The 14528-nt window shown below is 36.2% G+C and overlaps 1 protein-coding gene across 3 annotated transcripts in view; it reads right to left on the bottom strand.

Moving 5' to 3' along the window:
- LHX9 (LIM homeobox 9) overlaps nucleotides 1-8099 on the bottom strand; it is a 53683-nt gene extending 45584 nt beyond the window's left edge. For all 3 annotated transcript variants that reach the window (XM_040408072.1, XM_040408073.1, XM_040408071.1), the window contains exons 1-2: nucleotides 7702-8099; nucleotides 2705-2907 (exon numbers count right to left, since the gene is read on the bottom strand). In XM_040408072.1, the coding sequence (XP_040264006.1) occupies nucleotides 2705-2907; nucleotides 7702-7878 (380 nt within the window). In that variant the 5' untranslated portion in view covers nucleotides 7879-8099. The remainder of the gene's footprint in view (nucleotides 1-2704; nucleotides 2908-7701) is intronic.
- Between the last annotated feature and the right edge of the window lie 6429 nt (nucleotides 8100-14528).

The following is a 14528-nucleotide window of genomic DNA, read 5'->3' as shown; positions in this document are numbered from 1 at the left end:
AGTGCAACAAAATGTTGCGCTACAAATGTTGCAGTGTAGTTGTGCCCTATCTGTCGCGCGACTTATTGTCGCGCGACAAATGTTGTCGTGTAGACGTAGCCTAATCCTAGCACTTTTGTCTAGAAAAGCTTCTCCAGTTTTTCTACGCCATCATCCTACTGGAGCAAGCATTACGTGGCATTTCCAGCAGTATTAAAATGAAATATTCAATTTAGTACACACAAATGCAGATCATGAGAATAAGCATGTAAGTATATGTGACATAAATCCTATAAATATCACACACTACTAATTGCTTTATACCATATAAGCCAGGAGGACACATGTGGTCCTTGGGTGTTCAGACTGTGGCCCCTGAACCCTGTCTGATGTAAACAGAGCATAGCTTCAGGTGTGCAGTCTGATGTCTTACTTTTCAGCTGCACACTTGGTTTACATATACTACACTATGTAACATGTATAATGGTGGTCCTGTATCTCTCGTGTGAACCAAAGGATTGGTCAAATGAGCTCATCTATTTTCCATGTATGAACTGGAGATATGCAGACACATGTGCATGAAACTGGGAGATACGAATGTGACATACAGTCCTTTAGTAATGTGATCAGTTCACCACCAGTGTTCTCCTGGTTTGAGTGGGCCACCAGGTATCCAGAGCTGATTATACAAATGCTTTATTTGGTTTTTCAATTATTTGATTTTTATAATAGATTTTTTTTATCCATAATGCTCTTGTATCATTAAGGAACCTTAATCCGAAACACCATAATGCTGTACGCAGTAGACTATCCATATGTATCAATATGTATTATTACCAATGTTTTCTTCAATAATTACACATAGTGATATAATAAATGATAAGTCTGGTATTTTTTAAAGAAAATGAAAGGAATCAGGTGGGTAAGGAAGAGAAGTGACAAAGATACAATCTGATAACCCTGCTATGTAGTTCTTTGAAACTCAGTCTAGGTCATTTTTCTTAACAATTAAAAAATAAAAGGAGGGAAATCGTTGTCTGTTTTGGGTCTTGCAAGTTAAAGGAAACTTGTTTGAGGACCTGGAGTGGTCACCACAGCAGCATTCAAGTCCAGGGAAGAGGAGAATCCCGCACCACTTTTGATTTTAAGAATGTGGCTCAGTACTGAATGTTTTTCTGGTGTTCCTTTAGGCTGGGTTCACACTTGAGCGTTTTACAGCGCTTTCAAACGCGCTGTAAAACGCTCAACACATGAAAACCAATGCTTTCCTATGGCCCTGGTTCTCACTTGAGCGTTTTACAGCGCGTTTGAACGCGCTGAAAAACGCCCTACGCTCAAACAAGTTCTTGAGCTTCTTTGGGGCGTTTTGAAGCGCGTTTGTGGCCATAGGACACTGCAGTCAATCACACAAACGCGCGTCAAACGCGCGTTTACTATTGCAAAAAACGTGCATAAAAACTTGCGACAAAAACGCGCGTTAAACGCGCATATTAAATACGCTCAGGTCTGAACCCAGCCTTAGGCATTAGATCAGGCATCCTCAAACTGCGGCCCTCCAGCTGTTGCAAAACTACAAATCTCAGCCTACAGGTATCAGCCTACAGCAGGGCATTGTGGAAGTTGTAGTTTTACAACAGCTGGAAGGCTGCAGTTTGAGGATGCCTGCATTAGATCATACTGGTCCACTAGAAGATCCCCTAGTAGATTCAAGCTCTGGCACAATTATCTATCTATCTACCTATCATGTCTCTGTTTAAAAATCACAGAAAACGATACAAAACATCATGCACGATCTGATAACTGAATATGCGGATGTACATGGCAACATTTAGGGCTCGTTCACACGAACATGTGATGCCCGTTGCCATATTGCGGACCACATTTGCGGATCCGCAATACACGGGCCCAGTTCCGTGGCCATTCCGCATCACGGATGCGGAACCATTCATTTCAATGGGTCAGCAAATACGGAGATGCGGAACGGAAGAACGGAACACTACGGAAGCACTACGGGATTTCGTTCTGTGCTTCCGCACCGCAAAAAGATAGAACTTGCTCTATCTTTTTGCGGAACGGAAGGATGAAGTGAATGGATCTACGATCCCCATGCGCCTGCCCCACAGATGCTGGCTGTGCATTGCGGACCGCAATTTGGGGTCCACAGCACGGGCATGGGCTTCACACGTTCGAGCCCTTATAAGAAAAAAAATCACAAAAAAATAATGCACTAACACAATAGATGCAAACATTATATATGGACTAAGCCCTCACTCTGATATGTTAAAATCTGAGACCTTCAGCCAATATTTTTTGATCAAAGCACATCTGTCCCCGCCTACCCTCGCCAAGGTGGTGTCAGTCTGGCAGGTCCTACTCTAAACCTACCTATGTCTCTGTTTACATCTATCTATCTTTCCTCTGTTTACAGATATATATTTATCTATCTATTATCTATTCAGCCGTCTTTTTTCCTTTCTATGAAATTTAGTAAAACTATGTTCGCTTCCCTAATTGCATACGGTGTCAGGCCTCATTCACATGACAGTATTTTGGTCAGTATTTCCCACAGTATTTATAAGCCAAAGCTACGAGCGAGACATAAATATAGAAAAAACTCTAATTGAAAGCTGTGCACCTCTTCCATCTTTTGGACCCACCCTGGCCTAAGGGTATAATCATGGGTTAGCTGTGTGATTGTAACGGGACTGTCTACACAGTGCTGTACCTGTAATAATCTTCTTTGCAATATATGCTTCCATCCTTTGCAAAACAAGTCAATTCTGACTCCAAGGCCAGTTTACATTCACAGCACTTCAGACAGCGGAGATGCCATTGCTTGTCCACAGCCAAAAGGTAGTATCTGTCAGAGATCTTCCCTCCACATCCTGCACACAGAGCTGGCTTCTCTGGGCTGAGTGGCGGCATTCTCTGCGGTCACAATGAGAGAAGAGGTTAATATACAGGCAACACATGCTGGAGAAGAAATCACTGTTACATTCATGTGTGTCACATAAAGAAGTGAAAGAACCAACACTGCAAATAAGGATCATATGTGGCTGCTTTACTGCTTAGGAATTATCAGAAGGACAATATAGGCCTCGAACCAGGGCAGCAAACATGAACATGGGCTCAGTTTGCTTACATATCAAATATTTACTAAAAAAATAAGTGTGTGTATATATATATATAGATATATATATATATATATATATATTAACATTTGTTCTTAATATAAACCCAGTAATAAGAGGTTGGAGAGAAGGATTGTGTTCTATTATTTTATATTACTTTATGATGATATTTTATGATGTTATGCTATATTATAGCATATAAATTTATTGGAGAAGTATTTTTTTCCTCTATCTTTTTAACCCTAAATTACATAGCCGTAGAAATGCCATAAATCTATGGAGGATATAAAACTTGTTACACATGATAAAGAAGGCAAAAATATTTTGGCAGAAGTTTTTCTGATCCCTAAAAATGATTAACCTAAAAATGTTGACCGTCGTGGGTCAAATACAGAGTTAACGATGTGGATGATTATGTATGTTGATGAGGATATATACTTTTTATATGGGCGGACAGGCAGCCCTATGGTTATTGGCTATGTCTGCAGCCAATCTGATTGAACGTCTATAACAGGATGCAGGTAGTAAATATTTGATCTCCAATCTGTTGATGAGCACCAGGCTTGGGGCTTACCAGATGGTTTTCTGATCATTTTAATAGTTGAATACCATATACAAGACATAGAGTGATGGTTGTTACAATATTAATATCACTCGGAGAGCAAAAGTAGTTAACATATTACACATTATGCAGAGCAGGATAATTAAAATACATGGCATAATGTATCTCTATAGGGATATCCACTCCCAAAGGTAGGAGGCAGAATACTCCGATTCATGTCAATGATATCTGGTACCATTTAATATCAGTTTTCCTAATATTTCCAGATATCATATAGCATGACATGTGACTGCCATAATGTCATAACCCTCCATTTACACAAATATAAATTTCACAGTACAGTCATAAGCATATTTAAAGAATATTTCCACTAACAAAAAAATCTGATTGTATTTTTCATTTCTGTTTTTTTTTGGTTAACGTTTCCATTAAGTTGTCTTAAGTCTACTTACATCTATTTCTGGGAAAGGTAAGTACCAATGGACACCTAGCTTTACTGAAGTTGTGAATGACTAATCCACTTAGTAATGGTTAAATAATATCAGCAGTAACATATATTACACTGTCCATTCAGGATTCCGGGGCAGCTGAGTGATGACCCCTTTGGGAGCTTTAACAGTGGCCCTATTGGTTGCCAACCAAAAACCAATATAGACAGCCTCCACAAACATAATGTAACAGCTTGACATAGGGAGACTGATTTTTATAGGGTGATATTTTATTTATTTTAGGGAGAAATGCTCTGGTACACATGGACTGATGCAGGTTTCATAGACCACTTTCACTAACACACATAAAACATCAAATATATTTATTAGAAGTAGGTGAATAAAGTGGAAATTTGAATAGAAGCCAATTACATTTTTCCTTTGATTATTAAAACCGAAAGAAAAGAAATTAAGCCTGTAGAGTGTATACATACATACTGTATACAGCAGGACAGCAGGCCTGTTCCATTATAATGAAACATTTTTCTATAGTGTATCAGAATATAACAGTTTAAAAATTTACTAAAACATACAATGGCGAAGATGCCGAAAGTAATCTCTAGGTGAAGTTCTCTATCCTTTAGAATGACACCTATCCACATTAGGACAAATGACTGCAAACTAATTTTCCTAAGTAATATCTATGCCTATAATATATCTCTGTTGAAAGCAAGAAACAGGGCCCAATAAAACATCATGATGCTACACAGTATAATTCTGCTATGATATCACATGATGCAAATAATTCTAGAAAAATACAAATTACAGCCACATAAAATATAGTAGTAGTTTGGAGCAAAACTTTTAAACCTTTACCAAACTAAAACACCATAAACATATGAATAGAAAACACACACAATGGGAATGTACACCATGGAAGAGTAGAAAGCCTTTTATACATTGATAGTGAAATCCACTATATATGAAACTGTATATGAAACTAAGCAACTAGTACATACATGTAGATGCTACTGTGTGCCATTGAGAAGCCTTTTAAAACTGGACAATCCTTAGGTAATTCCAACCAATTACCTTTTTAATACAATTTAAATCCAGTAAACAATCATTGTTCTGTTATGATTCTTGCTGAGTAGCTTAACTTTGTGGAAGGAACATGATTTTAAAAAATTGCTAAAAGACTGTATTCCAGTACCTTCACTCTTTACAATGGCCAAAAAAATGTTAATTGTTATGTTGGTATTAAATAGGGAAACATATTGCATCAGGTTTTTAATTAGAATACTAATAGGAAGGTACAATAGATTATAAATATATTATACCATAAGGTGGTAATATTGTAAATATAGATAAAAATGCATAATTCTACATTTCCAATTCTATTAGTGATTAACTTATTTGGGTTAAAAGAGTGTTTTTACATCTAGTTTGTAATTTTAAATAAAAAATAAAAAATATACTAATTATATAATTATTATTATACATTTCAAACCAGGATCTTTATTTATTTGTTGTTGTTGTTTTTTTTGTTTTGTTTTTCTATGCGATTCAAAGATATGCAACATGAGTCTTGGCGAACTGGCAGTTTTGTATCACTTTTGCATCAGTTGAAGGATCCCCATCATTTCTCTGTGACTTTAACTGATGACAAAATCCATCAGTAAAAATAAAGCAAAATGCTTTTATGGAAAGAGTCCTTACTACACCTTTGACCTGACGTAAGAAATTGATTAGATATACTTATGTATACTTAAATCATTTTATGCATCAGTTCTCCAATCAGTTTGTACAGAAAAAAATATAAATAAACACCCTTTCTGAATTTCCTTTCTATACATTAGAGTACCTTTCCATGTGTAGGGAATAACTATTTACAAGTGCAAACATTTATTTTGTTTGTATTAGTTAAAAATGTATTGAAAATATAGAAAAAATATATATATATATATATATATATATATATATATATATATATATATATATATATATTTTTTACCCAGGGTTCTCTTTATTTAAGCTACCTAGTTTACAAGGGAAGCTATTAGCTTATAGTGTATACTGCCATTCAGTCATACACTTTGTTGTGCCCCCTAAAGTCAAATAAAACCCATAGTGCAGTAACACTACATATAGTTCTGCAGACAAATAATTAGATGCTTCCTAAAGTCCTTTATGCTGGTTTCATTCCCCACAAATACTGATTCTTTCTCCTGGTTGATTGAGACACTGCTTATAAAGCCTTGAATTCAGAGGTATTAACACATTAGTATCTGTCTGGATATCTCCCCAGAGAGCTTATTAAAGAAGGAAAAATATCCCTTATCCACTAATGAGGCTTGATCTCTGTCTAATCTCTTTTTTATACTGACCCCAATTAACATTGTCATCTTTTCAGGGGCTGATTTTACCTTTGACTATTTGTGTGTTTATAATGTAACTATGAATTTCTTTATTAAACTAACATCAGTATAATATTTTTCAACTAAGCTCAATAATCATCATAAAATAAATACATTATAATTCTAATAATGTAGATATATTTACTGAGCAGAGTAAAATGTGTCTTTTTAATGAATAAGATTTATTTGACCTACTCCCAATAGAGATGTCTTTAAATACATATATCCTATCAAAATATAATGTGTCAGAATTATGAAATGAAAATACATTTATTAAAAACTGTATTATATTGAACATGTATTTACTTTGGCATTGTGCATAAAAATTATATATTTCTCTACAGCATTTTCTAATAAAGATATAACAAAATTCTAAAATCAGTTAGGAATCTGTACAGTGACTACAATAATGTTTTAAAAATGTGTATTTTGCAAGTGTGTCTAAAATGTAAATCTGCACTTGAAGATTTGTATCACAGGGTTAAATAGAAGTCTGCAGGATAATAGTATTAATATTTAATGTGAACTCTAGCAATAAACAGCCACAGTTTACATCCCTGTACTCTGTAATGGAATAATAACCTGGAATTAAATGCAAAAAAAATAAAATAAATGGGTTATTACCTATCAGATAAGGCCTGTAAACTGGATTTTTGAAAGCTGCAAACTGAATATTTAACAAGTATGATACATGTTATGTATGACCACATAAGGCTGGGGAATGGGAATGGTTGAATTTCTGCATCAAGAATGGAAAGAAAGAAAGAAAGAAAGAAAGAAAGAAAGAAAGTATAAATTGTGATATAAAGATAGATAGATAGATAGATAGATAGATAGATAGATAGATAGATAGATAGATAGATAGATAAATGTTATCTATCTATCTGACATATGTATGAAATGAGGAGAGAAATATATCCATAATAAATGATTATGTATATATAGATATTACATCGAAAAGTAAAATAATATGTAAAATGGAAGCTATATGATAAAAGGATAAAAAATGATAGAAATACAGATATATATGAAATAGGTAAATACTAGATGATAGACTATTACAATTTTGCTTGGTGTTTCCTAGAAATTTTTTGAAGCAACACTAGATTAGATAGATAGATAGATAGATAGATAGATAGATAGATAGATAACTTTAATAAAACTGTTTTACAAGGTGTACTCACTGTTTCTCTGCCATTGACCTGGATAGTTTTGGCCAGACGGCTATCTGCTGACTTGGACCGTCTCTCCATCTCTTCCATGATCCCTTGTATATGTCCCCCGGTTATCCCATGGAAGAGCATGGCTGCTGGTCGGAAGGGATAGGCACTTTCTTCTGTTCTGCAACCCACAATTTCCATATACAGAACCCTAATGTTTCTTCCAGCATCCACACACAGAGGAAGGTAGGGCAGTAGATATGAGTGATCTCCTCCTGGAAGTATCACAAGGCAGCACAATTAGCCATGGAGCATATTATGTGATGGTGGTGTTGGGAAAACTTAGAACAACTTCTCTCAGCAGAGCTCTTCCTCAGAGACAAGCTAGGGAGGAGGTCTACTCTGTCCTGTTGCTGCTCAGTCTCCCAGCACTTGGTCAGCACAGCAGCCTGGAGAGCCCACCACCAAATTGTGTGAGAGCTGGAACCATCCCATTCCTGATCACTGGGAGGAGGGGCTGGATTTTGTTAAGCAAAACAAAAGGTTGTCTTGCACTAGTGGAGCCTTCCTGATGGACAAGTGGTGACAAGGGGGGGGGGGGGGCTCAGGGGGTGAACCCCCTCTTCATTTCATATATATATATATATTCATTTTATAGTCTGGAGCTTGATGCACACAGGGCTACAGCTTCCCAACACCTCTCCAGGATGCCCATTGCTTTGTCACTTATGAAAGTCCTGAGAAGAAGCTTCCTGATTTCCCACATCTTAATTTATGCTGGTCTCCAGTTTATTCCATTAACCCCCCAAACACACCATAACACAGATTATTATTATTATTATTATTATTATTATTATTATTATTATTATTACTTCCACCATGTACTGTGTGCTTGTAGGTGTGATGTCAGCCATGCACTGAGCCATGTGCTGCTGCTCTGTAGGGACTTGGCTCCTCAGTGCAGTGACACAGCCGGGGGTGCAGGAAGCTGTGAGCTCTGTGAGAGGAGCCAAGTGCATATCATCATCAGCTGAACCGAGAGGACACAGGGACACCAGGGACCCCTCTATATGATATATGTGGGGAGGAGGGGTGGTAGTATGCACATGAAAGAGTCACACCTCTATGTGTGTGTGATGAGACCTCACTGGATGAGATAGATAGATAGATAGATAGATAGATAGATAGATAGATAGATAGATAGATAGATAGATAGATAGATAGATAATAGATCTCCAGCAGATAGGGGTAGTGCCGCTGCGGTTTTCCACCTCCAGGTGTGCACAGTGCTCTGTGTCCACATCTACAATGAGGTGTATGAGGGATGACTTCTGTACTGGGGGCTCTGGAGAGGGGTATCACATACAGGGCTGCCCTCATACCTCATTTCTGCACTCTCTCTGATCTATGGACAGGACACCTAGATCATCACATCGGGTCCTATCTATGTATGACTCCAGTTGTATGTAGACATCCCGAAACCAAGGTCCTAAATAATCTACATTTCTCTGCAGGTCTGAGTTCTATAGAAATGAATAGAATCGGAAAAGATCAAATGATTTCTCATTTTCGTGTTTTGACAAAATACAAGTGACATGAATCCACCCCGAGCATCATATATACCATATATCATTATACACAGAGAGCTGATCGGGGGCTGTAATAATAATAATAGCGCCCCCCTGTCCGATCACTGCCCCTTGTGCACCCCGATATATGGCATACTCACTAATGCCAGTCATGTCAGCGGGTACATACAGCTATTTATTACTTATCCAAACATTCTCTCCTATTGCTATACTATTTATTAAGAAAAGGAGCGATTTATTTCATATTTAATACATTTACATCTGTAATTTCTAATAGTAAACATAATAATAATGTAATGTGTGAAGCCAGGCTATAGATCACAGTGATGTGCGGGTGTGAACTGTCTCCAAATATCACAATGATATATCAGCAGCAACTATGGAAGTTCCAGATAAACTCTCAATACAATGTTCTGCAATTATCTATCTATCTATCTATCTATCTATCTATCTATCTATCTATCTATCTATCTATCTCTATTATCTATCTTTATTATCTATCTATCTATCTATCTATCTATCTATCTATCTATCTATCATCTATCTAATTATCTATCTACCTATCTCATATTAAAGTTAGTTATCTATCTATCTATCTAATCTAGTGTTGTTTCATTAATTTTCTATGCGACACTAAGCAAAATTGTAATAGTCTATCATCTAGTATTTACCTATTTCATATATATCTTTATCTGTATTTCTATAATTTTCTACAATTTTATCATATAGCTTCCATTTTATATATTATTTTACTTTTCGATATAATATCTATATATAAATAATTATTTATTATGGATATATTTCTCTCCTCATTTCATACATATGTCAGATAGATTATATCTATCTATCTATCTATCTATCTATCTATCTATCTATCTATCTATCTATCTATCTAATAATTCCAAAAAAGGAGGCAGCACTGATATCTATCTATCGATCTATCTGTTTATGACATATTATAGTAACCAGTTTCATGTAGATGATGTGTATTTCAGCTGCTGGCCCCTCATGTAATGGCCGATAATGGTGCAGGTGAGGCCATTCATTGGTTTGGAGATATGATAACCGCCTCACATACCCTGCACCTATGAGATGAAATGCCTCTATTTTCCATACATGCTCCATATGACATTACAGTCTATTAGACACTTCATATGTGCATAGTCCATTAGATTACTCTGCATACTACAATTAATAATTTGGATAATGTCAGTTAGTTATTGTATTATATTAGACCATTCCCCAGCATATGCTGTGTACACATGGAGATGCTCTGTACAGTGACAGCTGCTGATTGTAATAATGAATGTATGCAGAGAATATCCAGGTGTCAGTGTACTCGGCGCTCTGACCCATCACCGGCCATAAACACCTTGTTATGTGTGGCCCTAGGCTGCTGCTCAGTGCCCCGTGAAGCCCCATTCAATGTCACTGTGCAGGGGCCCCAGACATCCCGCTACATTGTCAGCCTTACACAAATACAACAAATAACATCAAATATAAAGATGTACACACAATACTATACACGAAACATATATGTGGTCAGAGCTAGTAATAAATTGGATGCCCATCTAATCTATCTATCTATCTATCTATGTCTCTGTTTACATCTATCATCTATCTATTAACTATCTATCTAATCTATGTGTGTCTATTTATTTATTTTATTTTTTGAACACACACCTTGCATATATTGCACGCATCTGTATAACATATAGGGGTGTGTATGTATATATATATATATATATATATATAATGTCTGTGTGTGTATACACACAGATATATATACACACATAGATATACACACAAATAGATATAGATATATATATACACATAGATATAGATATATATATACACACACACATAGATATAGATATACACACACATATAGATATATATACACACACATAGATATATATATATATATATATATATATACACACACATAGATATAGATATACACACACATATAGATATATACACACAAACATAGATAAAGATATACACACACACAGATATATATATACACATAGATATAGATATACATACACACATAGATATAGATATATATACACATAGATATACACACACATAGATATAGATATATACACAGATATAAATATATACACACATAGATATACACACACATATATAGATATATACACACATAGATATAGATATAGATATACATACACACAAATAGATATATACACACATAGACAGATATATATACACACACATAAATATAGATATATACACACATAGATATACACACACATAGATATAGATATATACACATAGATATAGATATATACACACACAGATATAGATATATACACATAGATATACACACACTTATAGATATATACACATAGATATATATATACACACACATAGATATATACACATATAGATATACATACACACAAATAGATATATACACACATAGACAGATATATATACACACATAAATATAGATATATACACATAGATATAGATATATACACATAGATATACACACACATATAGATATATACACATAGATATAGATATATATACATATACACACACATAGATATATACACACACAGATACACACACAATGTGTCAGATTTGGATGCTTTGCACAGAGGAGACACGTGGTGGTGATCAGATGTGTAGATGCTCCTGATCTGTGTCCTCACTATTATGTACAGGAGGCTACAGAATCTTACCTTACCAAGAAAGATGTATGAGAAGAGAAACAATAGGAATATATATATATATATATATATATATATATATATATATACATACATACATACATACATGTACATATAATACAGGGAACCATCTCACTTCTTCAGGATTCGTTACTTTTGCAGCTATTCACATATTATCATTACCTCTGGATGTCCCTGCACTTTACACTGCCAGGTTCTTCATTGTAATCCACACCAGTAAGTAGACAGAACCCCACAGAGCTGCTAGTAACCGGGAGCTGGCCTTGTGGTGTCAATATGAATGGATCTGCATCAGTCATGTCCGTGTATAATGGATGAGGTACTGATGATGGGAGCTGTGCTGCAGACATACATACCTGCTCTCTTCTCTGTACTGGCGACTGCTAATGATGAGAGGAGTAGTGCTGCATACGGTGCCTGGTGCCCCACTCTCTGGAGGGGTATAGATGCTGGTGATGCGGCTGCAGTCCTATGGGTGCTGAGGCTGCCGTTCTATAGGTGCTGGTGCTGAGGCTGCCGTTCTATAGGTGCTGTGGCTGCGGTTCTATAGGTGCTAGTGCTGAGGCTGTCGTTCTATAGGTGCTGGTGCTGAGGCTGCCGTTCTATGGGTGCTGGTGCTGAGGCTGCCGTTCTATGGGTGCTGTGGCTGCGGTTCTATAAGTGCTGGTGCTGCCGTTCTATAGGTGTTGTGGCTGCGGTTCTATAGGTGCTGGTGCTGAGGCTGCTGCTCCAGGTCCAGCTGATGCTCGGCAGTGTAGAGCAGGCTGGGGGGATAGATGCGGGCACGGGCTGGGGGCTGCCCCTCCTCACTGCAGACAGTCCCTGAGCTCATTATAAGAAACAAGATGCCCAGCCCGGGAGACTCTGCCCCTCACCACAGGCAGCCTATGCCCCCAGCCCTACCTATAGGCTCCCAGTCCTCCTGTCCACCTGCTGACCAGTCCCACCTGTACACATCAACCATCCTGCAATAATCCCTACATTACTCCAGCATCCTCTCTTACATTGGGAATACTTCAGATTTGGTTGATTTCATTGGTAATCAACGAAATCCTGTCGGTTGCTGGATTTTTAGTAATTTACACTGTAGGACATTCATTCCCAGTACAGGATCGATACTTTAGTAGACTATACAGCAGTAAGATTCGATACCTTGTCCATAGGGTGCTGGTCGGCCGATCAGGCTGCTCAAATGCGGCTCCTGCAGTTATGGCGATTACACTCCTGGGTATGAAAGTCGGTATTAATGACAGCATATTAAATGCGACAATTAGAAAAAAAATCTTTCACTGCTATGAATCAATGACTGATCATCTGTATGGAAGAAGACCGATATTTGATGTGTTGTTCATGTATGATTACACTGGAGATTATTTGGGATCATTTTTCATATATTCTAGTATCTGTCCATGTGGGCAATAATAATACTACACTATGAAGTATTATGAATATAGTCTGTAAGTTATACAGTGCTATACACCAGAACAAAGGCTACATCTGTGTAGTCACAATGAAAGATCGAGGATGATAATAATATTATTAATTATTATTCACATTATTATTATTATTCGACTTTATTATTGATACAGAATATCAATAAATACATGTTATTATTAATTATTATTATTTATTATTGACAGAATATCAATAACTACATGCTGTATATCATAATATAATAATAATATAATAATAATAATAATAATAATAATAATACAAAATCATTATTATGACGATATATTGGTAATAGTAGATGCACTGTATTAGTCATTTTTAGACCAATAATTGTAAATTGACTACAAGAAAACAATTATTATCAGCCGTATTATTATCCTATGTATGTACAGTGAGAGTGGTATGTCCCCTCAGTGCTGAATGTTTTGTGTCTCTAGAATTTCCTGTCTATATCATTGTCAGCTTTTTTGTAGCCTTCCCTCTATGGGTTGTTTGCTCCACTCATTCAATTAGCATGAACCCGACTAGAGATAACACCTCCAGCTAATTAGTGATAATATAATGACATAGTGCAGGCAGCCTGGTGACAAGGGCCAGTCCATACACATAACAGCTGCAGCAATGCCGGATCCCACATTTACCGGGACTATCCCTTCCTTCTGCTGTGAATAAACTTGTATATTGTGATGGAAGGACTGAAAGAAACTGATTTCCGACTGGTAAATCTACCATCCATTTGTAGACTGGTAATGCGCGTTACAATGTATAAAAATAAATAAATACAAAAATAAATAAATAAATAAAATAATAAATAAATAAATACCGGCTACACGTGTCACCTTAAGCACAAGAGATGAATAGAGTATTATTTACTCTTCATAATATTAATGGATTCATACTTTTACAGGGTAACTAATAACTGAAATCAGAACATATTCACACACTCATGTGTATGTGGCATTAGAGGCAATTAAAGTAAAAAAAAAAAAAGACAAAAATCATTTTTTTATTGTCTCCATATTCCAAGATGATGTCATTTTTACCTTCTAGTCTGGGCAGGTTTTCCACCTGATTTAGGAGACAGAAG

Source organism: Bufo bufo, chromosome 9, assembly GCF_905171765.1.
Source record: "Bufo bufo chromosome 9, aBufBuf1.1, whole genome shotgun sequence".
In the NCBI taxonomy this organism is placed as follows: Eukaryota; Metazoa; Chordata; class Amphibia; order Anura; family Bufonidae; genus Bufo; species Bufo bufo.
The sequence above is the reverse complement of the archived record's forward strand: the minus strand, read 5'-3'. Positions and strand labels throughout refer to the sequence as shown.